The sequence below is a fragment of the Oncorhynchus tshawytscha genome, linkage group LG02 (assembly GCF_018296145.1).
Source record: "Oncorhynchus tshawytscha isolate Ot180627B linkage group LG02, Otsh_v2.0, whole genome shotgun sequence".
Classification (NCBI taxonomy): domain Eukaryota; kingdom Metazoa; phylum Chordata; class Actinopteri; order Salmoniformes; family Salmonidae; genus Oncorhynchus; species Oncorhynchus tshawytscha.
The window spans coordinates 32,535,343-32,560,088 of NC_056430.1; the positions used below are offsets into that span (position 1 = coordinate 32,535,343).

At 42.0% G+C, this 24,746-nt stretch overlaps 1 protein-coding gene across 2 annotated transcripts; it reads right to left on the bottom strand.

Annotated features, from left to right (window-relative positions):
• Positions 1 to 8,949: 8,949 nt before the first annotated feature.
• itgb7 (integrin, beta 7) lies at positions 8,950 to 24,449 on the bottom strand. 2 transcript variants are annotated; one of them, XM_024378120.2, is made up of 15 exons: positions 24,307 to 24,449; positions 22,271 to 22,350; positions 16,438 to 16,633; positions 15,493 to 15,663; positions 15,115 to 15,356; positions 14,795 to 14,950; positions 14,552 to 14,647; positions 13,171 to 13,260; positions 12,524 to 12,670; positions 12,195 to 12,385; positions 11,556 to 11,782; positions 11,235 to 11,442; positions 10,547 to 10,740; positions 10,049 to 10,209; positions 8,950 to 9,718 (listed from the first exon to the last, which is right to left on the bottom strand). In XM_024378120.2, the coding sequence occupies exons 1-15, from the start codon at positions 24,368 to 24,370 to the stop codon at positions 9,650 to 9,652; spliced, it is 2,292 nt and encodes a 763-aa protein (XP_024233888.1). In that variant the 5' UTR covers positions 24,371 to 24,449; the 3' UTR covers positions 8,950 to 9,649. The 2 variants fall into 2 exon arrangements, with proteins under 2 accessions (XP_024233888.1, XP_024233897.1); XM_024378129.2 differs by lacking the exon at positions 8,950 to 9,718 and having other exon boundaries at positions 10,055 to 10,274.
• Positions 24,450 to 24,746: the final 297 nt, after the last annotated feature.

The following is a 24,746-nucleotide window of genomic DNA, read 5'->3' on the forward strand; positions in this document are numbered from 1 at the left end:
CCTGCGAAAAAGTAGTGCATATTATGCAATGGTTAACATGTGTGGAAGCCTAAAACTGATTATGTACAACTCGTGTCAATTGCACTAGTCACAATTCAAATACCCTACTTTTTTATTGTTTGCAATAACTGTACGCTCCAAGCATTAATTCACTTATTAAGTAGTTATAGCACAGGTCGGGATGACAATTAACACACTGTTTCCCACTAGGACCAAGAATTAGGAACACTGAGCTAGACAGGCAGGACTGAGTTTGAGTGTGAACTAGACTAAAGACTATTGGCACAACTATTCCAGAAGAGGTCAGTCTAATGCACTAAGAGGGTCAAGGGCAAATGAAGGGTGAATATGACTATCTGCTTCCCGATTCACCACCCTTTATAAACATTGGATTTGTGTAGTCATTGGCTATAAAGGGAGATTCCATCGTTTTAAAATCCATGGCAGTGCACACTTTGGGAGAAGGGTGAACAATCAGGACATAAGCCTACCCTTGACCCCTAAGTCGACGTAAGCTCTCATACAATCACCCTCATGGGCTTAAAAATATTAAAATTAATGGACTGATGGTGTAAGGAATATGGTGGAACTGCCTCCAGCCATGATTATACCATTGCTCTCAAGTCAATGAAAGGGAGTAACTAACGACCAATGGAAGAAGGGGGTTTAAGAAAAGGAGGATACCTAGTTAGTTATACAACTGAATGCATCTTCCACATTTAACACATTTAACCCCCGCACCTCTCTGAATCACACTGTATATAGACTTTCTTTTTTACTATTGTGTTATTGACTGTACGCATGTTTATTCCATGTGTAACTTTGTGTTGTTGTTTGTGTCGCACTGTTTTGCTTTATCTTGGCCAGGTCCCAGTTGTAAATGAGAATTTGTTCTCAACTAGCCTACCTGGATAAATAAAGGTGAAAAAAAAGGTTCTGGGCAAACTGCAAAATTACAGAGGATTTGTTCAATCAATCACTTCCATGAACACAGAAAACGGTTATTAGAAAAGCACAAACATAGAACACACAAATGTATAAAATAGAAAATTTACTGCAATCTACTGCAAAGATAGCCTGCAGAGTTCTGTATTACTATCTAAGTCTGTACTCAAACAATTTGGGCTTCTACTTCTAAAAATTCACCTTTCCAGAAACAAGTCTCTCACTGTTGCCACTTGCTATAGACCTCCCTCTGCCCCCAGCTGTGCCCTCGATACCATATGTGAATTGATTGCCCCCCATCTATCTTCTGAGCTCGTGCTACTAGGTGACCTAAACTGGGACATGCTTAACACCCCGGCCAACCTACAATCTAAGCTTGATGCCCTCAATCTCACACAAATTATCAATGAACCTACCAGGTACAACCCCAAATCAGTAAATACGGGCACCCTCATAGATGTCATCCTAACTAACTCGCCCTCCAAATACACCTCTGCTGTTTTCAATCAAGATCTCAGCGATCACTGCCTCATTGCCTGCATCCGTAATGGGTCTGCGACCAAACGACCACCCCTCATCACTGTCAAACGCTCCCTGAAAAACTTCTGCGAGCAGGCCTTTCTAATCGACCTGGCCGGGGTATCCTGGAATGACATTGACCTCATCCCGTCAGTAGATGATGCCTGGCTATTCTTTAAAAGTGCCTTCCTCACCATCTTACATAAGCATGCCCCTCTCAAAAAAATGAGGACTAGGAATAGATATAGTCCTTGGTTCACTCCAGACCTGTCTGCCCTTGACCAGCACAAAAATATCCTGTGGCGTTTTGCAGCATTAGCATCGAATAGCCCCCGTGATATGCAACTTTTCAGGGAAGTTAGGAACAAATATACACAGGCAGTTAGAAAAGCTAAGGCAAGCTTTTTCAAACAGAAATTTGCATCCTGTAGTACTAAATTTAAAAAATTCTGGGACACTGTAAAGTCCATGGAGAATAAGAGCACCTCCTCCCAGCTGCCCACTGCTCTGAGGCTAGGAAACACTGTCACCACCGATAAATCCACTATAATTGAGAATTTCAATAAGCATTTCTCTACGGCTGGCCATGCTTTCCACATGGCTACCCCTACCCCGGTCAACTGCCCGGCACCCTCCACAGCAACCCGCCAAAACCCCCACCATTTCTCCTTTACCCAAATCCAGATAGCTGATGTTCTGAAAGAGCTGCAAAATCTGGACCCCTACAAATCAGCCGGGCTAGACAATCTGGACCCTCACTTTCTAAAATTATCTGCCGAAATTGTTGCAACCCCCTGTTAAACCTCTCTTTCGTATCGTCTGAGATTCCCAAAGATTGGAAAGCTGCCGCGGTCATCCCCCTCTTCAAAGGGGGTGACACTCTAGACCCAAACTGCTACAGACCTATATCTATCCTACCCTGTCTTTCTAAGGTCTTCGAAAGCCAAGTTAACAAACAGATTACTGACCATTTCGAATCCCACCATACCTTCTCCGCTATGCAATCTGGTTTCAGAGCTGGTCATGGGTGCACCTCAGCCACGCTCAAGGTTCTAAACGACATCATAACTGCCATCGATAAGAGACATTACTGTGCAGCCGTATTCATCGACCTGGCCAAGGCTTTCGACTCTGTCAATCACAACATTCTTATTGGCAGACTCGACAGCCTTGGTTTCTCAACTAGCCTACCTGGTTAAATAAAGGTTAAATAAATAATATAAAATGCACCAATATAGCATTTTACATCACAGCACCAATGCATTTTTCAGCCATTTTGGTGCCAGTCCAAATCAAAATCAAATCAAATGCATCTATAAAGGTTTTTTTTTTTTACATCAGCATATGTCACAAAGTCCTTATACAGAAACCCATCCTAAAACCCCAAAACAGCAAGCAATGCAGATGTAGAAGCATGGTGGCTAGGAAAAACTCCCATGAAAGGCAGGAACCTAGGAAGAAACCTAGAGAGGAACCATGTTCTGAGGGGTGGCCAGTCCTCTTCTGGTTGTGCGGGATGGAGATTATAAGAGTACATGGCCATTAATGCCCGATCGTTCTTCAAGATGTTCAAGTAGAGTAAAATAAAAATCACAATGGTTGTAGAGGGGTAACAGGTCAGCGGCTCAGGAGTAAAAGTTAATTGGCTTTTCATAGCTGAGCATTCAGAGGTTGAGACAGCAGGTGGGTAGAGAGAGAAACAGGGAGGAGAGAGATAAAGAGAGAGAGAGAGGGGGTCGAATATAACAGGTCTGGGACAAGGTATCACGTCCGGTGAGCAGGACAAGGGTTCCATAGCCGCAGGCAGAACAGTTGAAACTGGAGCCGCAGCATGACAAGGTAGCACGTCTGGTGAACAGATCAGGGTTCCATAGCCACAGGCAAAACAGAGGAAACTGGGGACGGGGACAGCCAGGAGTCATCAGGCCAAGTAGTCCTGTAGTCCTGAGGTATTGTCTTCTGGCTCAGGTCCTCCAGGAGAAGGGGGGAGGGGGGGGGGGATTGAGAGAGAGAGCAGAGAATTAGAGGAAGCATACTAAAGTTCCCACAGGACACCAGATAAGACAGGAGAATTTCCCCAGATAGGACAGACTGACCCTAGCCCCCCGGCCAGTGATGGTTCTAGCTTGTATGGCTCCCTGGTTGAACCCCCGCCAGAGTTAGCACCATTCTGCACTAACTGTCATTTTTATTCAGACATTTGGAACAACACAAAGAAATAATCAGAACATTTTAAACTATATAAATATAATAATATATACAAAAATAAGACTCATAAATATCTAAAAGAATTAACAAAGACAAATAGAAACAAATTTGTGTTGATTTGGCACTGGAGCATCAATACATTACCCATCCCCTAACACTGTCAACCAAGAGTCAAGACTAAACCAATTCACTTTGGTGTTGTGCAGACTGCTTTTATATTATTCTTAACGATTTCGCACAAACTAGAAAAAAATGCAACTGTGTTTTATTTGGTAGCATTTTGTAGTGTGACTGATTTTACTAATTGCATTAGTACTGTACAAAGTTAGAGGTGTGCTTTTTGATAGATTCCCCTGCTCCCCCTATCTCGGACTTCCAGTGGAGAGACCTGAGATTAACTTACCCCCGCTACCCTCCCCATCTCGTACTTCTGAGTGGGAGACCATCCCATGCAGTAGCCTGCCTAGCTCACAAACTAGAATCAGGGCGCCCACTCTGACAAGGTTAATTGACCCACAGTCCCACGCAGTGACATGATATCATTGACTTGACGTGCAGATGAGCGATAAAAAAACGATCGCGCAATTGTCACCATTCCAATTATTTTGGTGAGGGCACCCCGTGCTGCCCCCGGCAAGATACCGCCCTAGGCGGCTGCCGATGTCTCCTATGGCTCTGTGGCTCTGTCCGACAATACCCCGGACAGGGCCAACCAGGCAGGATATAACCCCACCCACTTTTCCAAAGCATAGCCCCCACATCACTAGAGGGATATCAACAGACCACCAATTTACTCCCCTGAGACAAGGCTGAGTATAGCCCACAAAGTTTTCCTCCGCCCGACCGGATAGGAAGATCAGGTCAGTGACTCAACCCACTCAAGTCGAGTATAGCGAAAAAAGCCTGGCACAACGTGATGCACCCCTTCTAGGAACGGCATGGAAGAGCACTAGTAAGCCAGTGACTCAGCCCCAATAATAGGGTCAGAGGCAGAGAATCCCAGTGGAGAGAGGGGAGCTGGCCAGGCAGAGATTGCAAGGGCGGTTCGTCACTCCAGTGCCTTGCCGTTCATCTTCACATCCCTGGGCCAGACTACACTCAATCATAGGACCTACTGAAGAGACCGAGTCTATGTCTCTCACATGGATAGGCAGATCATTCCATAAAAATGTTGCTCTGTAGGATAAAGCCCTGCCTCCAGCTGGTTGCTTAGAAATTCTACTGAACAAAAAGGAGGCCTGCCTCTTGTGACCGTAGCGTACGTGTAGGTATGTACGGCAGGAACAAATCGGAGAGATAGGTAGGAGCGAGTCCATGTAATGCTTTGTAGGTTAGCAAGTAAAACCTTGAAATCAACCCTAGAGTGTAGAGTAGCTAGCACTGGAATAATATGATTTATTTTGGGGGTTCTAGTTAAGGTTCTAGCAGCTGTATTTGGCACTAACTGAAGTCTATTTAGTAGTTTATCCAGGTAGCTGGAGTGTAGAGCATTGCAGTAGTCTAATCTAGAAGTGACAAAAGCATGGATGAACTTTTCTGCATCATTTTTGTACAAAAAGTTTCAGATTTGTACAATGTTACGAAGATGGAAAAAAGCTGCCCTTGAAATATTCATGATATATTCGTCAAAAGAGAGATCAGGGTCCAGAGTAACACCGAGATCCTTCACAGTTTCATTTGAGACGACTGTACAACCATCAAGATTTATTGTCAGATCAAACAGCAGATCTCTTTGTTTCTTGGGACCTTAAAACTAGCATCTCTGTTTTATGTTAGTTTAAAAGTAAAACATTTGTCGCCATCCACTTCCTGTTGTCTGAAATATGGTCTTTTTGGGGATTTACCATGTTTCATCAAAATGTACAGCTTTTTGTCGTCTGCATAGCAGTAAAAGTTGACATTGTGTGACTGAATGAGATCACCAAGAGGTAGAATATATAGGGAAAACAATAGTGGTCAATGGTCCTTAAATGAAACCTTGCACCCGTGGGAGAGAATCCTCACCTGTTTGATGGTGGGTAGCTTGGTCAGCAGCAGCTGAAAGACAGGAGGGGGCAGCATCTGCTAGAGAAGATGCTGGGGCTGCCCGCACACAACAATGCCGTTGGTCAGCGGAACCACTACCTTCTCATAGTTTCCTGAGGGTTGGAACACAAAATAGATTATTTGAAAGGCACACTGTCAGGTCTGGAGCAAATTAACTTATATAGAAAAGTATTTTCTTCCAAAAAATCACATTTGTAATCTTCAAATATCACGACAGGAAAATGAAAATGAATCAGACTAATTCCAGTCCATATCATAGATCAGCCCCCTTTCGGAGTCTCTGGTACTGTCCCCACTGTTGACAATAGACAATATTTACTGGTATGAAACAAAAGCTTGACTTGCAACAAATAAAATGTCACATACAAGAACTCAGTGGGGGAGGATGGGACTACAATATGAATATAATTCCATTTTAATTCATGCCTTGGAATAGTTATGTTGTAATATCGCCGTAGCCTTCAGTACAGATCTGGGGGTAGAGGTGGTTGAGAGAGCACACGAGGGCTACGTCCCAATTCTCCACCTTTCTCCCTAAGTGTGCTCACACACACACATAATGAAACAAATGTGAAACAAAATGTTATATTGTACATGTACAACCTTTATTTGCCTTTCCAAAGAAACCTATTTTGAACATTTGAACATACAGTATACTTTATGGGAAAGATGTATGTTTCTGAATGATGCACCATGCTGCGTTGTTGACAATAAGACCGAGCAGCACAGATGAACCTTCAAACTCCCTCATTATAAAAGCCTCCTTCATAAATCCTGACCAGTGGATGAGGGCCGAAAAATATTTTAGCAACTTCAACTGCACACAAGTTGCTGAACATCTTCACAATTCATGCACAGTGGTTGGAGAGCGAGGTAGCAACAGAGTTCCTTTCCTAATGTAGTTTAGTTCATATAGAAATGTATTTTCATGTCCAAAATACCCAGCAGCAGCAGCAGAATTGTAAATACTGTGTACAGTCTATGTAACAGAAAGATCAATTGTTTAGGTCATTCTCATACTTACTTACTTACTTACTGACTTTATTGTCCCAATGGGGAAAAGTTGTTGCAGTGTCATGTACACATTTAAAGTGGCATTTAAATACAAAACAAGTTGACAATACAACTTTCATAACAGTTACATACCAATAAAACAATATAAAAAAATTATTATAGTAAATAAAGAAATAAAACTTATTTTTTTAAAGACTAGCCTGCTGGCCTTACGGAGTTGATAGGCACATTAGCCCAAGCTATTTAGGAGGGATATCACACCCGGCACAAATGATTGTCTAGTTCTGTTTTTCCTGCTGAGGGGTGCCCATACCTGCGCCCAAAGGGGAGTAGTTCAAAGTCCAGGTACAGGGGGTGGCTTGGGTCTAAAATGATTTTGTGAGCCTTACGGAGGGCCCTGACCTTAAAGATCTCATCCAGGCCTGACTGTTTGACTCCAAGTACCTTGCTTTCTGTGGTAATAATCCTTCTCAACATATTTCTCTGGCTGACAGTGGCATTGCCAAACCAACAAACAATACAAAAAGTTAAAATACTCTCAATAAAAGATTTGTAAAACAGAGTCAATATAGTACAGTCTACTTAAGATCCAGCTTTTTGAGAAAGTTGTCTCTTTTTGTAGATCAGGTTTGTACATTTACACCACTGAAGCTTATTGTCCAAAAGGACACACAGATGTTTGTATTCCTCTATAATCTCTATATTCTGACCTCTGATAGATGTTGCAGAGGTAGGTGTTATATGCTTCCTGAAGTCTATATTCTGACCTCTGATAGATGTTGCAGAGGTAGGTGTTATATGCTTCCTGAAGTCTATGTTCTGACCTCTGATAGATGTTGCAGAGGTAGGTGTTATATGCTTCCTGAAGTCTATGTTCTGACCTCTGATAGATGTTGCAGAGGTAGGTGTTATATGCTTCCTGAAGTCTATGTTCTGACCTCTGATAGATGTTGCAGAGGTAGGTGTTATATGCTTCCTGAAGTCTATGCACGTCTCTTTGGTCTTGTTGGTATTGAGGACCAAGTGTGATTCCTCACACCACTCTAGAAAGTCATCTAGGACCGGGCCATGATGTTCCTCGTCATCATGCAACAGGCTGATCAAGGCAGTGTCATCAGTGAACTTAACGAGGTGTCTGTCAGTATGGGAACTAGTACAACTATTAGTGTACAAGATGTACAGGAGTGGGGACAAAACAGATCCCTGAGGAGAGCCTGTGTTGGTATTGCGTGTATCCGACACGTGGGGACTCGCTGTGAGCGTTGGCCCGAATGAGTCCCTGTGCCAGAATGTAAAGCTGGATTGTATTAAAGGCAGAGGAAAAGTCAACAAACAGAACCCTGACATGGGATTTGGCACCCTCCAGATGTCTAGCCAGCAGCATACCACCCTGCATACCACTGCTGGCTTGCTTCTGAAGATAAGCAGGGTTGGTCCTGGTCAGTCCCTGGATTGGAGACCAGATGCTGCTGGAAGTGGTGTTGGAGGGCCAGTAGGAGGCACTCTTTCCTCTGGTCTAAAAAATATCCCAATGCCCCGGGCCAGTGATTGGGGACACTGCCCAGTGTAGGGTGCAGTCTTTCGGATGGGACGTGAAATGGGTGTCCTGACTCTCTGCAGTCATTAAAGATCCCATGGCACTTATCGTAAGAGTAGGGGTGTTAACCCTGGTGTCCTGGCTAAATTCCCAATCGGGCCATCACGGTCACCTAATAATCCCCAGTTTACAATTGGCTCATTCATCCCCCTCCTCTCCCCTGTAACTATTCCCCAGGTCGTTGCTGCAAATGAGAATGTGTTCTCATTCAACTTACCTGGTAAAATAACAGATAAATAAAATATAGACCATGTTAAGGAGGGTAAGAATGGCATAATCAACTCCTCTGCTAGGCTGATAGGCAAACTGAAATGGTCGAGAAGCTTCTGGGTGACACTGAGAATATGACTTTTACAATTTTCTCAAGGCATTTCATTACTAAGGATGTCAAGGAGACAGGGCGGTAGTCATTCAGCACAGAGGAATTGGGTATAATTATTGAGTTTTTCCACAATACTGGCACGTGTTGCTGGTTCAGTGAGGATTGGAAAATGTCTAGCCTTATAAGAACACCAGCCTTATTGTCCAGCACAGTGTGTTAACACTTTTTTTCTAATAGACGGTGTGGAGTCTGACGAGAGACTAATCTTAGTTTAATAATAATTTTGACATCTGTCTGGTTCATGTTTTTCCCTCCTTTATTGCCTGCTCATTACACTACAAATTACTTTATTATAATTGATATAATTAAAAACGGTACTATATAATTTCAATCACACATTGCTCACATAGGCCTTCTTAATTAATACACTGTACAGAGAATAATTTGAAATATGATTCAGCTGATAATAATAATTCGAAAATAATTAATTAAGAAAAATGGAATATAATGCAACACAAACTAAATGCACAGACTAAAAACGAATGACCCTTCACAAGACTTAATAATTCATACCAACTTCAGAACATTTGAACTATCAAATGTTTAAATAAACAGACAAATGCAGAGGAGAAGGAGGACATAAGGAGATGGGGGACTTCATCATGAGAAAAAGACTGAAAGTTGAGAGAGAGTGGAGTGGTCTCACTACTACTCCTGTACAACAAGAGGAAGCAATCAAATTGAAGAGAACCAATAAGTGAGTATGGGAATAAACGTGCTGCAAACAATATCTGAAATACGTATTGGCCTTGAAATACAGGGAAATAGAATGTAATGTTCTCATGACAAAGTCTTTGATCCTCTTAGCAACAGACGGTTCTTGCGGTTCCCTGAAGTTATGATCGGCATACAGTATGGTCTGGCTTTCACTTATTACAGTAGATCACAGGTTTTCTGGAATGAAAGTGTTTGTTGGCTTTAGAGTCTAATGGTTTGGATCAGTCCTCTTGAACGTGCATGGGGTTCACGACCACGGTCGTGGCATCCTGGAACAAGGGATTTTTCATCTGAAACACAAAAGGACCAAACAAGAGAGAAGTTTAGTACAGAGGGAGCATCATGTTATCATCAATCAATTTCAACACCTAACCTTACAAATCTTGCATTAAAGACTCATTAAGTTGATTATTTTCTTTAAGATCAATACTAAACAACCACAAAAAGACCAAACATATTCACACAAATAATGATGAAATCCGCTATTCATATAAAAAAACTATGAAACAGAATAATAGAAAGTTATTTGGTTATGACAAGCAACCAGTTATTGCAGGGACATTTAGCCTATCTCACGTCATGGTGATTCATTGTCATGTGTGTGCTGTTCTTTCTCTCACATCTTGCCAGACTTCGGCCTCCTTTGCTTTGAGGAAGCTGTCATACTCTCTCCGGTAGTGGAGCTCTAGCATAAGCCTGCTGATGAGGATCACTGCGATGCCGATGAAGATGATGCTGGACACAGAGCTGCCGATGATCACGTAAGTCTTGTCAATAGAGCCTGCCAGGAATGTGGAGAGGAAGCGGTTGTAGTAGAACATGTGTCCTGACTGGGCCCCAGTTTCCCTGGTCAGGTCACATGGTAAGGAAAACCCCAATTATAATACAGCTTCAAATATTGAACAAACTTTTTGTCTAATGTAAACAATATTTGATCAAACAACTATAGCAGTATAGAGCAGAAAAAATACATCATAGGAATTGTGTTTTTTAGGTGAGCCTAAACACTAGTAATATTATAAATTGCTACAATGAGCAGTGAGATCCGAAGAAGTGAAAACATTAGAACATAAAATGAAACTAAAGGATGATGATTAGAGATAAATTGAAGGTCTCACGAGGCAGATCTGCGTAGAAGATCAGGATGTTGCCATCAGGCAACAGCTCCACTTTGTAGGAGATGGTGTCTTTACTGCAGGGGAACTCCTGGGGTCCCTTCATCCAAGTGAGCTTGACTGAGCCACAGAGTTGGCTGCAGTTACTCTTTAGGCCGCTAATCTTTTTATTGTCCAATTCACATGTCACACAGTCCCTGGACATAAAGACAGGTTAACAGACATACTGAAGGTACACACACACACACGTTTTGTTGTTCTATCCTCGTGGGGACCTAAAATTTATTTATATTCAAAATTCTGTTTTCCTTAACCCCTAACCTTAAACCTAACCCTTACCCTTACCATAACCATAACCTTGACCTTAAACCCTAAACCTAACCTTAACCCGTAACCCTAACCTAAATCGTAAACCTAACTCCTAACCCTTACCCTAACCCTAATTCTAACCCAAACCCAGTTCTAACCCTAACTCTAACCCCTGATCTTATAATAGAATTTGTCCTCACGTGGATGGGGGAAATATCACCACGAGGGAGAATTTTCCTTGTTTTACTATCCTTGTGGGGACTTTTGGGGATTTTATTGTAGCAAAAGTAAACTGTTGCTGTACGGTCACTATTCAAGACCTAAGCTTTGTCAACCTGGAAGCTCAATCCAAACTCACTTTAAGTTATTGTCTTGTACTCACAGGAATTTTGGGCATGCGTTAGCAATCTTTGAGCAGTTTATGCCAAAGAAGTCTTTGTTGCACTGGCACTGGTTACACTGGCATGTTCCCTGGCCATTGCACAGCTTCCCAACAGTCCTGCACTGGTCGGTGAGGGTGGAACAGTCACATGCAGAGCCTGTGTAATTGGCATTACACTTACATGTTCCACATTCACACTGCCCATTACCTGCAGAAGACATTACATGTCTGAAAAATGGGCTGCAATAAAATACAACTAAGGAACACATTCTTCAGCCAATCAAAATGCATGGCAGGAACTAACTGTTTGAGTTTACTCACCACCGCAGAGCATGTTGTTGTGGCGTGCACAGATGTTGTCATCACATTGGCAAAAATTGCCACGGTGGGTGCCCTGACACATACACATGCCACACTCACAGCTCCCAAGCCCGCTGCACAGCTGCGAGGAGTTGTCTTGGCGACATGTTGCGGCCATAGATTCGGCAGAGGTCATGTCCTTAGGCCGCTCACACTCACACCTCTGACCCAGGTGACCCTCATCACAGCTAAAGGGCATAGTATTTTACAAAAACTATGAAAAGCCAGGGAAAAACAACAAAAAAACAGGGGAAATTCTGATACTTATAGCCTATTTTGGGCCAGGAGTTGTTTCTGGTCAGGTTACGTGATCAGAGAAGACTCCTATTCCTACTCATCAGTATCTAAACAACACTTTAATCACTTTCTCTGTATTCCCTTTATCTGGAGAACAATTGGCTTGAATCACCTGAAGTTTTGATAACATCCAGTATATCTTTGATACATTTCATTGACTACAAAAACTAGTTTACTGCTCTATGGTAACAGTCAGACTGCAGACTGCAGCTGTTTCCCTCACTCTGTGCAGTTTGTAAGCACAGTTCTCTATCTCACCAAACAGGAGGTGCTGTGAGTTCTAGTCATAATTTTAGGACTTGCCTGCAGATGCCGCAGGTGAGCGTTCCAATTTCATTGCAGTGTGAGGACTGCTCTTCTCTGTCTTGGCAGTCACAGTCACACAGGGTTTCCACAGAGACCTTCAGGGTCTCACTGATGCCCTGCAGTTTTAGGGAAAACGTCTGCTTCTCCTTTAGACATGTTGAAATGTTCAGGCTTACCGTGAAGTTGACCTGGGAGCAAGAGAGGGGATAATACACAACAAAATGTTCTTTCAGTCCAAGTTACATGACTAAATCCTTTGAAGACATGAGCTTTGCTGTTCTTATTCACATTATGATCTCTTCCCCCGCCCCTGCTTTGTGCCAGACCTGCTGGTTGAGCTTGACGTTCATGCACTCGCCCCTCCTCTGCCAATGGGTGTTGTCCCCTTTTTCAGGGGTGCAGTGGGATCTGTAGGTCACGTCCAGATCTGAGGGAGCTTCATGGTGCTCCAGTAAGATGGTGGAGGACAGGTTCTGTGAATAGATATGCATTACCAGATAGAACTGCTGATGATGTTACATCTATGTCTATGTGTCCAATAAATGGCATTTCATTGCAAGGCCACTTTTGTTTGTAAGTAATGCATTTGGAAAAGTAGTATATATTTCTCTATTTTAACATACTCCTATCTAGAGAAATGTAGGCCTATCATGTATGAAACCTTTGAAGTCCCCACTAGGAAGATTTAGACATAATTTGCCACAGCCTATTTTTAGACCTGTGAGAGCACAGCCCACACTATACACTGTAGATCAGTAGGTAACCATGATGCCGTGGTTTCCAATGAAAATACATATGAATAGGTTCTACCCTTTTAGTCTGCAGTGTGACTCATGAGCATAACCACAGACATGCTTTTATTTCCAGCTTCAGCATCTCTGTTTCACATAAAGCATTCCTATTTTTTGGTCATTGCAGCCATTCGCCATTTTGCAGTAGCTTGTTAACTGTATTCTAAGCTTGAGATACTCACACTGTAGGCCTCTGAGATGAGCAGGACCACGTTGCTGGAGTCGTTCTTCAGGACCCCCACCACTGACTGAGGGATTAGTTTACTCAATGCCTAGAGAAGTGTGTGTGTGTGTGTGTGTGTGTGTGTGTGTGTGTGTGTGTGTGTGTGTGTGTGTGTGTGTGTGTGTGTGTGTGTGTGTGTGTGTGTGTGTGTGTGTGGGCACAATAGAGAGAGATGGGAGGAGGTATAAATACTGAGGTTAAAGGTCCAAGGCAGCTGTTTTTATCTCAACATCAAAGCATTTCTGGGTAACAATTAAGTACCTTAATGTGATTGTTTTCAATTAAAATGGTAATAATGAAACAAAAATAATTTCTTAGCAAACAGAAGTTTCTCAAGCAAGAATTTTGCTGGGACTGTCTGGAAGTGGTCTTAGTGGGGAATGGATAATGAAAACTAGCTGTTATTGGCAGAAAGGTTTGGAACTCTCTTTCTTATTGGTCTATTAACTCATGTCACCAGGCAGGCCAAAACTTCATCCCACCAAAACAGCCTGAAATTTCAGGTGGTCTTTAAAACAGCTCTTACACTAAAAGGGTATTATCATCCTTTTCACAATTTCACAGTATTATTCCAACCTCACAGTGTGGAAATATATAGAAAACACAGAGAAATCATGTTTTTGACTACATCGGGCCTTTTTTCCATTTGGGCCATTTTTCTGGAGTATTTCTCCTGTCTTATCCGGTGTCCTGTGTGAATTTAAGTACGCTCTCTCTAATTCTTTCTTTCTTTTTCTCGGAGGACCTGAGCCCTAGGACCATGCCTCAGGACTACCTGGCATGATGACTCCTTGCTGTCCCCAGTCCACCTGGCCGTGCTGCTGCTCCAGTTTCAACTGTTCTGCCTGCGGCTATGGAACCCTGACCTGTTCACCGGACGTGCTACCTGTCCCAGACCTGCTGTTTTCAACTCTCTAGAGACAGCAGGAGCGGTAGAGATACTCTCAATGATTGGCTATGAAAAGCCAACTGACATTTACTCCTGAGGTGCTGACTTGCTGCACCCTCGACAACTACTGTGATTATTATTATTTGAGCATGCTGGTCATTTATGAACATTTAAACATCTTGGCCATGTTCTGTTATAATATCCACCTGGCACAGCCAGAAGAGGACTGGCCACACCTCATAGTCAGGTTTCTTCCTAGGTTTTGGCCTTTCTAGGGAGTTTTTCCTAGCCACTGTGCCTCTACACCTGCATTGCTGGCTGTTTGGGGTTTTAGGCTGGGTTTCTGTACAGCAATTTGATATATCAGCTGATGTAAGAAGGGCTATTTGATAAACATTTTGTGACATTTTGTAATCTGCTCTTACAATCAACCTCTGCTGTCAGTTCTGACCTTGTAGGCAGCAACACTGTCCTCGGTGACAGCAAAGATGAGCTGGATGTTATTGGCTGCCAGGACCCTGGCAAGCTGGCCAACCGATGGGTAGTCCTGAGACACATACAGGAAGTGAATTAAATAACCACAGAAAGATGTTGTAGTACCCCAGTTCTCCTGCAGTAAATGTTAGCCCCTATCACTGAAACAAGCTCATGTCTTCTAAGTGTTGATCACCCTTCTCCTCTCTTGATAACTCACATATTTAGTGCCATCGTAGAAGCCAGTGCCATTCAGATGGCACATGCCGTCATGAGGCTCGAATATACCAGCCAGCCTGCCATCCCCGGCAATATGGAAGGTGTCATCTGACGTGTAGACCAGGATCCGGGTGACATTGTTCCAACCAATCACACTCTGGAAAGAGAGAGACACAGAGTGACAGAGATGGTGTGAGGCAAGTAAGAGAGAGAGAAAGAAAGAAGGAAAAACCCATAGAAAAAGAAATATGGATGTTCTAGACATCCTTGCCTCCAATCTATAAAGTGGAGGTGACTGTGTTTGGTTATGTATGACACTACCTGGCAGACAGCTGCCTGCATGATTGCGTCAAAGCCTGCCTCGGGGGAGTCCAGGTTTCCAGAGATGATCTGGTCGCTGACCCTGGTCTTGAACTCGTCCACGTCTTCTGTGAGTCTCAGAATATTTTGGAAGCTGAAGGCAGGTTGACAGATGTTCAGGCGGTTGGGACAGGGGTTATTCTTCTTGGCCTTCACCTGGCTGACGTATGGCAGAGCCACCTTGTCTACAAATGAGCCGAAGCCTGACAGCGGAGAGAGGAGAGGGATAAAGATGGACAGGATGAGGAGAGGTGGCATATTCGGATGACTACACACAGTTGATTGAAATCCTGACATGAAATCCTATCTTCTGCAAAGGTCTGTCTCCTCAGCACTCACCAATGCGGACCTTCTGGGTGACTTTTTTCAGTGCAGAGAGGATGTCCTGGCCTAGGTTCTTGATGGTGTCCAGGTCGTCCTTCATGGAGAAGGACAGGTCCATCAGGTAATACAGGTCTATGGGGTAGCCCTCGGCTCTCTTGAATGAGACATTGAAGGTCTGAGGGACTCCTAAAACAAACGGGTCAGCTAGAACAGTTATCAACTGCAAATACATGCATCACTACAATACTTCACATGATGTCGTTATTTCTATTACTTTGCACGGCTTCAAAAATAATCTATAAAGCACCACTACAAATTTCAGATTTCAGACCTGTCCCTGTTTGAATTTCAGATTTCAGACCTGTCCCTGTTTGAATTTCAGATTTCAGACCTGTCCCTGTTTGTATTTCAGATTTCAGACCTGTCCCTGTTTGTATTTCAGATTTCAGACCTGTCCCTGTTTGAATTTCAGATTTCAGACCTGTCCCTGTTTGTATTTCAGATTTCAGACCTGTCCCTTCTTGTATTTCAGATTTCAGACCTGTCCCTGTTTGTATTTCAGATTTCAGACCTGTCCCTGTTTGTATTTCAGATTTCAGACCTGTCCCTGTTTGTATTTCAGATTTCAGACCTGTCCCTGTTTGTATTTCAGATTTCAGACCTGTCCCTGTTTGTATTTCAGATTTGAGACCTGTCCCTGTTTGTATTTCAGATTTGAGACCTGTCCCTGTTTGTATTTCAGATTTCAGACCTGTCCCTGTTTGAATTTCAGATTTCAGACTTGTCCCTGTTTGTATTTCAGATTTGAGACCTGTCCCTGTTTGTATTTCAGATTTGAGACCTGTCCCTGTTTGAATTTCAGATTTCAGACCTGTCCCTGTTTGTATTTCAGATTTCCGACCTGTCCCCGTTTGTATTCTGAGAAATACTTCCTTTTAGGAAGAGTCATATAACTCTCACCGACTCTGAGTTTGAAGAGGAGGTTTTGTGGCTTAAGCTGGACCACATTGTCTGAGTTGCTGCTGAGATCATTATTCTTCAGAAAGACTGGATCTAATCGGGGGTTGATGATGTCCATCTGCTCACAACGCCTGGTCCTCAGAGACTCAGCAGTGTCGCACCTCCGCTCACTGGACTCTCCAGACTTCAGGAAGTCCTGTCAGGAGGATGTGTATTATGGTCTTAGTTCAGTGTGTCGGACTAAGGATAGAGAAAATAAAACACTGACTCATACACGTGGGTTGCCAGATTATCATGTGGGCCTACCTGCTGTCAATCCAACAGATGGGGGTACATCTCTGTATAATTATTATCTTTAAAGATACATAGGACATGTCATTATTGTAGATAGGACCTATAAATTAGACTGTTGCTTTGGGGAAGAGGGTTTTGGTTGCAGGGAGAAATGACAGAGTTAAAGTCAAAGCCAACAAGCATTTGAATGTATCACCAATATCTTCACCAAAATATATACCACATAAATTAACAGGAAATGCATGTGGAAATAGAATAGAAAGACGGAAGTGAGTCTGACATCAGTTGCATGACTAGTTTAGGAAACCACAGAGCGCTGCAGCAGCACAATACACCATTCAATTATCAACCCCAAACTGAGAGCAGGATAGGGAACATACACATGTTGTGTAAGACAATGAGCACCCAAGCAAGACAGTGTGTTTACTGAGTAAATCAATCCACTGGGCACACACGGGTTGATTCAATGTTGTTTCCATTCATTTCAATGAAATTACGTTAAACAACGTGAAATTGACCTTGAACTGACACCTGTGCCCAGTGGGATTTGTCAGCTGACTTGAAGTATTAACTTGAAACAATAAAACCGTTTTTAATTGTGAGCAAGAACCTCACTGATAATCTTCAAAAATCTAAGCAACATAAGCGTGCAATAAAATCTGTCCTACTTTCTGATTGCTGTCCTACTTTCTGAGTTGATCAGGCTGTTGATTGTGGTCTGTGGAATGTTCGGTTTCAATGGCTGTGCGAAGTTGCTGGATATTGGCAGGAACTGGAACATGCTATCGTACATGTCGATCCAGAGCATCCCAAACATGCTCAATGGGGGACATGTCTGGTAAGTATGGGGGCCATGGAAGAACTGGGACATTTTCAGCTTCCAAGTATTGTGATATGGAGCTGTGCATTATCATGCTGAAACCTGAGGTGATGGCGGCAGATGAATGGCGCAACAATGGGCCTCAAGATCTCATCACGGTATCTCTGTGCATTCAAATTGCCATCGATAAAATGCAATTGTGTTGGTTTTCCGTAGCCTATGCCTAACCACACCATAACCCCACCGCCACCATGGGGCACTCTGTTCACAATGTTGACATCAGCAAACCCACACAACGCTATACACGTGGTCTATGGTTATGAGGCCGGTTGGACGTACTGATAAATTCTCAAAAATAACATTGAAGGTGGCTTATGGTAGAGAAATGAACATAACATTATCTGGCAAGAGCTGTGGTGGATATTCCTGCAGTCAGCATGCCAATTGCACAATCCATCAAAATTTGAGACATCTGTGGCATTGTGTTTTGTGACAAAACTGCACACTTGAGTGTAGGCTTTTATTGGCCCCCGCACAAGGTGCACCTGTGTAATGATCATGCTATTTAATTAGCTTCTTGATATGCCACACCTGTCAGGTGGATGTACTATCTTGGCAAAGGAGAAATGCTCACTAATAGGGATGTTAACACATTTGTGCACCAATTTTGAGAGAAATAATCTTTTTGTGAGTATGGAACATTTCTGGGATCTTTTATTTCAGCTCATGAAACACAGGACCAACACTTTAAGGCACCTGTATTTATTTATTTTTACCATAAAAGAAGCTTATGTATTGGCAATTCGTCTGAAATTGTGGTGAAAAAAAATCTAAATTATTTAAAAAGAGGACCAGAACCTATGATATGTATAATCAAGGCCTTGAGACTATAAAGCCTTGCAGACTATATCTGCAAAATGTCTAGTTTTGAGATTAGTATTTTTTTAATTGGAAAAGTTGTTACAAATCTGTATAGAAGATGCGAAAGACATACCGTTTTCAACCATTGGAACCATTTACTTAATCATTAATGTATATCTTTTTTTCATCCTTTTTACCTTTGTGCATTATACATTTGTGACTTCAATATTATCTGGAATCTGTTTAGAACACCCAGAATCTATTGCTTTGTTTTACCATTCATCAACTGGAATCTGTGACAAACCTGGACCTTTTTGTGAGTAATAAATTACATTTTAATTGCAACTAGAACAATAACTCTCTTAAGTCTTTAAATGGGGAAAATGTGTTGGAACCAGTCTTTGTAAAAGTGGCTATAGCAGACCTGGGTTCAAATCAATTATCCATTGAAGCCACCGTGCAGCCATCTTGGTACTCTTCCTTCAACAACGGTCAGGAGGAATTTTGCACCATTCCTCTTTACAAAACTGGTTCAGTTTAGCAATATTCTTGGGATGTCTGGTGTGAACTGCTCTCTTGAGGTCATGACACAGCACCTTAATCGGGTTGAGGTCAGGACTCTGACTGGGCCACTCCAGCAGGCACATTTTCTTCTGTTGAAGCCATTCTGTAATTGATTTACTTCTGTGTTTTGGGTCGTTGTCCTGTTGCATCACCCAACTTCTGTTGAGCTTCAATTGGCAAACAGATATAATTAGCATTCTGCTGCAAAATGTCTTGATAAACTTGGAAATTAAATTTTTCCATTGATGATAGCAAGCTGTCCAGGCCCTGAGGCAGCAAAGCATCCCCAAACCATGATGCTCCCTCCACCATACTTTACAGTTGGGATGAGGTTTTGATGTTGATGTGCTGTGCCTTTTTTTCTCCACACATAGTGTTGTGTGTTCCTTCCAAAACAACTCAACGATAGTTTCATCTGTCCACAGAATATTTTGCCAGTAGCACTGTGGAACAGCCAGGTGCACTTTTGCAAACTTCAGATGTCCAGGAATGCTTTTTTTTTGGTGTCCTCCCATGAACACCCTTCTTGTTTAGTGTTTTACGCATAGTAGACTCGTCAACAGAGATGTTAGCATGTTCCAGAGATTTCTGTAAGTCTTTAGCTGACACTCTAGGATTGTTCTTTACCTCATTGAGCGTTCTGCGCTGTGCTCTTGCAGTCATCTTTGCAGGATGGCCACTCCTAGGGAGAGTAGCAACAGTGCTGAATTTTCTCCATTTATAGACAATTTGTCTTTTTGTGGACTGATGAACATCAAGGCTTTTAGAAATACTTTTGTAACCCTTTCCAGCTTTATGCAAGTCAACTATTCTTAATCTTAGGTCTTCTGAGATCTTTTTTTTTTTCGAGGCATGGTTCACATCAGGCAATGCTTCTTGTGAATAGCAAACTCAGATTTTGTGTGTGTTTTTTATAGGGAAAGGCAGCTCTAACCAACATCTCCAATCTCGTCTCATTGATTGGACTCCAGGTTAGCTGACTCCTGACTCCAAATAGCTTTTGGAGAAGTCATTAGCCTAGGTGTTCACATACTTTTTCCAACCTACACTGTGAATGTTTAAATTATGTATTCAATATAGACAATAAAAATACAATAATTTGTGTGTTATTAGTTTAAGGACACTATGTTTGTCTATTGTTGTGACTTCGATGAAGATCAGATCAAATTTGATGACCAATTTCTGCAGAAATCCAGGTAATTCCAAAGGGTTCACATACTTTTTCTTGCCACTGTATGTAAATAAAAACATTGAGAATTTTCAAATACACAACCCACAACAAGTACTTTTATTTGAGTATTTGGAATGATTATTTGTTAAAAAAACAAACAAATAGTCTACCAAATTGTAATTGAGAGTATTTTCAAAAACCTGGGTTAATGCATGGGAGTGTATTTGAGTCAGTGTATTTGAGTATTTTCAAAAACTTTCCAAGTCTATTTCCAAATACATTATACTATTCAACTACTTGTTTTTTCAAATGAAAGATATCTGAATATTAGGTATGTGAAAGTAATTGAGATATTTGAAATAGTATTTGAACCCAGGTCTGGTCTATAGAAGTGTCCTTTTGGAATCTTAGAACCTAGCCACTACACTTTGTTTAATGAGTAGTGCTATGGTGAAGAACCTATGCAGTGCCATATGTCTGTAATTTGACACTAGTATAAATGTTTGAGGATCTAGAAAGAGAAGATATTCTAACAGTTATAGCCAGGGGTTGGAGCCGGTTCAGGGAACAGAAAGAAAACCTGAAAATGATGACATTTTTCTAGGAATAGAATCAGAAATGAAAACAAAAGTGATATATACTGTTCCGGATTAGAAAAGTAATTTTACGTTCAAGTCATTTTTTTTTATAGTCCCACAAAACATGCAACAAATTGCCTACACAAAGACCTCACTGTCACTCATAAACTTATTCCAGTGTCTGCCTGCCAGCTGTAAATCTTTGCCAGGGTTTGTGTGTGTGTAGGCTACCTCCCCTCCCTCCGAACCATGCATAGTCTACTATAGTCTACTGTAACTACTGTAACACACCTGTAAGTAACTACTGTAACTTACAGGTGTGATTCAGAAATTAGGGAGAGAGATTTTGAATTAGAGAACGATGGATTATCTTTTCAATGCTAGTTAAGGACACTATAGTTTTCACGTTTCACATTGGATTTATTAACTGCAAAAAGCTAAGACGTGTTTTTATTTGAATTATGGTGCCGCTCTGCACACACAAGCTTGTTAGTTAGCTAGCTAGCTTGTTAGCTCTCGGTGGCATTATGTGTAATGTAATGGAAGTGAGAGTCATGATCAACAGCTAGCTCTGGTCCAATGTTAGTTAAGACAACTCTCTGAAGTTCAAAGACATTCAAAGTTCCTTCATAGAAGCCGCTCCTCCGTAGGTATAATACTGTGGGCCTAATTCAGATAACGCATGTCATAACAACAAGATGCCCAGCGCTTCATGCCCAGCACTCTCCTCACACGCAACATTTTATTTTACACTACACTTTTCTGACCAATGTATGTACATAGCTTGCCCACTCCACAGCAAGCTGCTCTATCCATTGGTAAAGTAATTTAATGTTGATCTAAATGTAATTTTTACTTGTTTTTGGTTTGAACTGGTTCAGAACTTTATTTTGCTGGTCGGAACAGTGGAACAGAACAAAGAATATGTTATGTTCAGAATGAAACGATTGGAAAATAACTTTTCCTCTAAATGTATGACAATGTGAAGGAGAAATGTAAACATTCACTTGACCTAACGGGCTTTCCATCAATCTAACCTTTCACACCTCTTATCACCAGGAGGTAAGGAGGTAAAGTGTTTGACACGTCACGTGATCTCTTCCACCATTAAATTTAAGGTCCTGTATAATTAAACCCATAACTGTAAGTAAAATGTCTGCTGAACTGTAGAAGCTATTGAAAATGTTGAAAATATAACATCCACAAAATCTTACATGAGCTTGATGGGACATCATTGTCTATGATCTCACCCAAGTTGCAAAAGATTTTCACCATTCAGCCTGCAGTGAAGACCCATTACCCCTTGTTTTTCTTCTTCTTTTTCCCTACTATTTCTCTTTTTTTCCCTCTCTGTATTATTGGTAAGGACCCGTAAGTAAGCATTTCACTGTTGTTTACGACGCATGTGACAAATAATTGTACTCGATCCTATTGTAAGTAGCTATTGACATTTTAATAGCAACACTCAAGGATAAAACATGCAACAGTTTGAAACAAAGAAATGAGGAAGCAACAGCAAGCCAGATGATGCATGATAAAGCTGACCTTGTGTTTGCACCAGGCACATCCAGGGCTCCTCAGGCAAGCTGAACATGAGGGCTGGGACACACATCCTTGGGGGACCCCTGAAACACCAAACACAACAGTGACATCATTAATGATCCCTGACTCTCTCAGGCACAAATTCACAGCAAGGTCTAGGAGGGTCTGCTACAAGGGCGAAATTGTGGCGTACATATTGGGGGGGAAGAACAGTAGACAGTAGATCCAGGTGGTACCCCCTCCGGAAATTTGTTTGACATTTTAAAACAGTTCTAGGGGGTATGTTGAGGGATAAATGATTTTGAAAGTATAAATGGAAGGAAGTATAACTGATTTCTTAAATTTATTATTTTACCCCTTTTTCTCCCCAATTTCATGGTATCCAATAATTAGTTACTGTCTTGTCTCATCTCTGCAACTCCCGTACGGACTTGGGAGAGGCGAAGGTCGAGAGCCATGCGTCCTCCGAAACACAACCCAACCAAGCCACACTGCTTCTTGACACAACACACATCCAACCCGGAAGCCAGCCGTACCAATGTGTCGGAGGAAACACCATTACACCCAGCGACCTGGTCAGCGTGCACTGTGCCCAGCCTGCCACAGGAGTCGCTAGTGCACAATGAGACAAGGATATCCTTGCCGTCCAAACCCTCCCTAACCCTGGACAACACTGGGCCAATTGTGTATCACCCCATGAGCCTCCCGGTCACAGCCAGCTGCGGCAGAGCCTGGGCTTGTTGCAGTGGCTTAGACCACTGTGCCACCCGGGAGGCCCCAAAACAGATTTTTTGGGTGGGGCGACAAACAGCAAGCTTCCTGCATTTCAACACATTTTGCCATGGGGCAGAGAGAAAAATGTTTCAGTTTTAAAGTCCTACCCAAATAATGTTGTTGACCCCATACTTGTATTTGTAGCCAAAGCATAAATTGGGGGGAAAAAAACATATATCTCAAACAGATTGTTTAAAAATGCTTGCCATTTCCTCATAGAAGATGATTTGAGCTGACCAATCAGGGGTTTCCTTGCCCACACCAGTCTGTGATTGGGGTACTACCACACCATTCTAACACAGAAAAGTGGCTTTTTAACATACTTAATTACCATTATTTGGAAAGAAAACTATTTCACTCATATTCTAATTAATGATAAGTCATATTTCATAGAAATCTGGAAACACTGGACAGTTACCTTTTTTTAGGTTGACTTTTTTAGGTTGGGAAAAAATGTAAAACTAAATAAAAAGTATTTAAACTGATCAATGCATACCAGGTCATTTAACGCTTAAAGTAAATAGATCAATAATATATAAGGTATTTGTCATTTCTTACCACAGGCTGCTGAGGGGAGGATGGCTCATGATAATGGCCGGAACGGAGCGAATTAATTGGCATCAAACACCTGGAAACCTTGGAAACCATGTATTTGATGTATTTGTTGCCATTCCACTAATTCCGCTCCAGTCATTACCATGAGCCCGTTCTCCCCAATTAATGTGCCACCAACCTCCTGTGTTTCTTAACAATCTCTACAGCTTCCATCCAAAAACCAATCCTGTGAAATGACGTCAAACCATACTGGAGGAGTTACTGGCTAGCTACAAGTGGCTATCTTAGCTAACGAACTAGCTACGTTGGTTGTGGCGTGCATGACCAGAAAGACACATTGATGAATCACCAAAGGCACACCCTATTTCTGTTTGAAAGTTGGACTGTTTTCGTGCCCAAAGTTGACCGTTAAAGTAAGGGCCTGTTCCCCGTGGCAATTTTGCCTTTGGTTTGCTAAATTAATACAGGGGAAATACTGCTCTCATAATGGACCTGCCATTACCCATGTCTGCCTTGTGCCAGGTACCAGTACCAGGGTTGGGGTCAATGCTTGTCAATTCCAGAAGTGAATTCTTACTCAACGATTTCAAAATCAACATTGGAAATAAATTACACTTTCTAATTATTGAATAAGAATTTCAAGTCAATTCCTCTATTAAAATGGGATACCCCCAACCCTGACTAGTAGTTGTAGATGGCAGTGCACTTACCTTGAATTTGGTTCTGTCCCACACAGTACAAGAGAAAGGTCCCTAACATAAAGATCCCAACCATTGCCTGAGGATATAAATGGAGTGAGCGATAGACCGAGTGGATGAGGGTCTTCTTCTAGAAAGAGAAAGTCAAGAGAGCGTCGTGAGAAGGCAGGGAGCAGGAGGCGGGCACAGAACACAGCAGATAGGCCACTTCCCCTTGAGTTCTCACAAGTTGTCAACCACACACCCCACAATGTTCATTTTCTCATGTTTTCTTAGTCAACCCTCTTGGAAACGAGAAAAATAATCACTAACTAATTTTGAGCCACTAGATTGAAACCAGAGGCTTTCTCCCGTCTCCTTAATGTGAGAAATGAAACTCAAAGCTAAACCAAACCTTATTTCTAATTCAGAAACGTTCCCTGGAGCTTCCAATACTGTTATGATCTGAATAA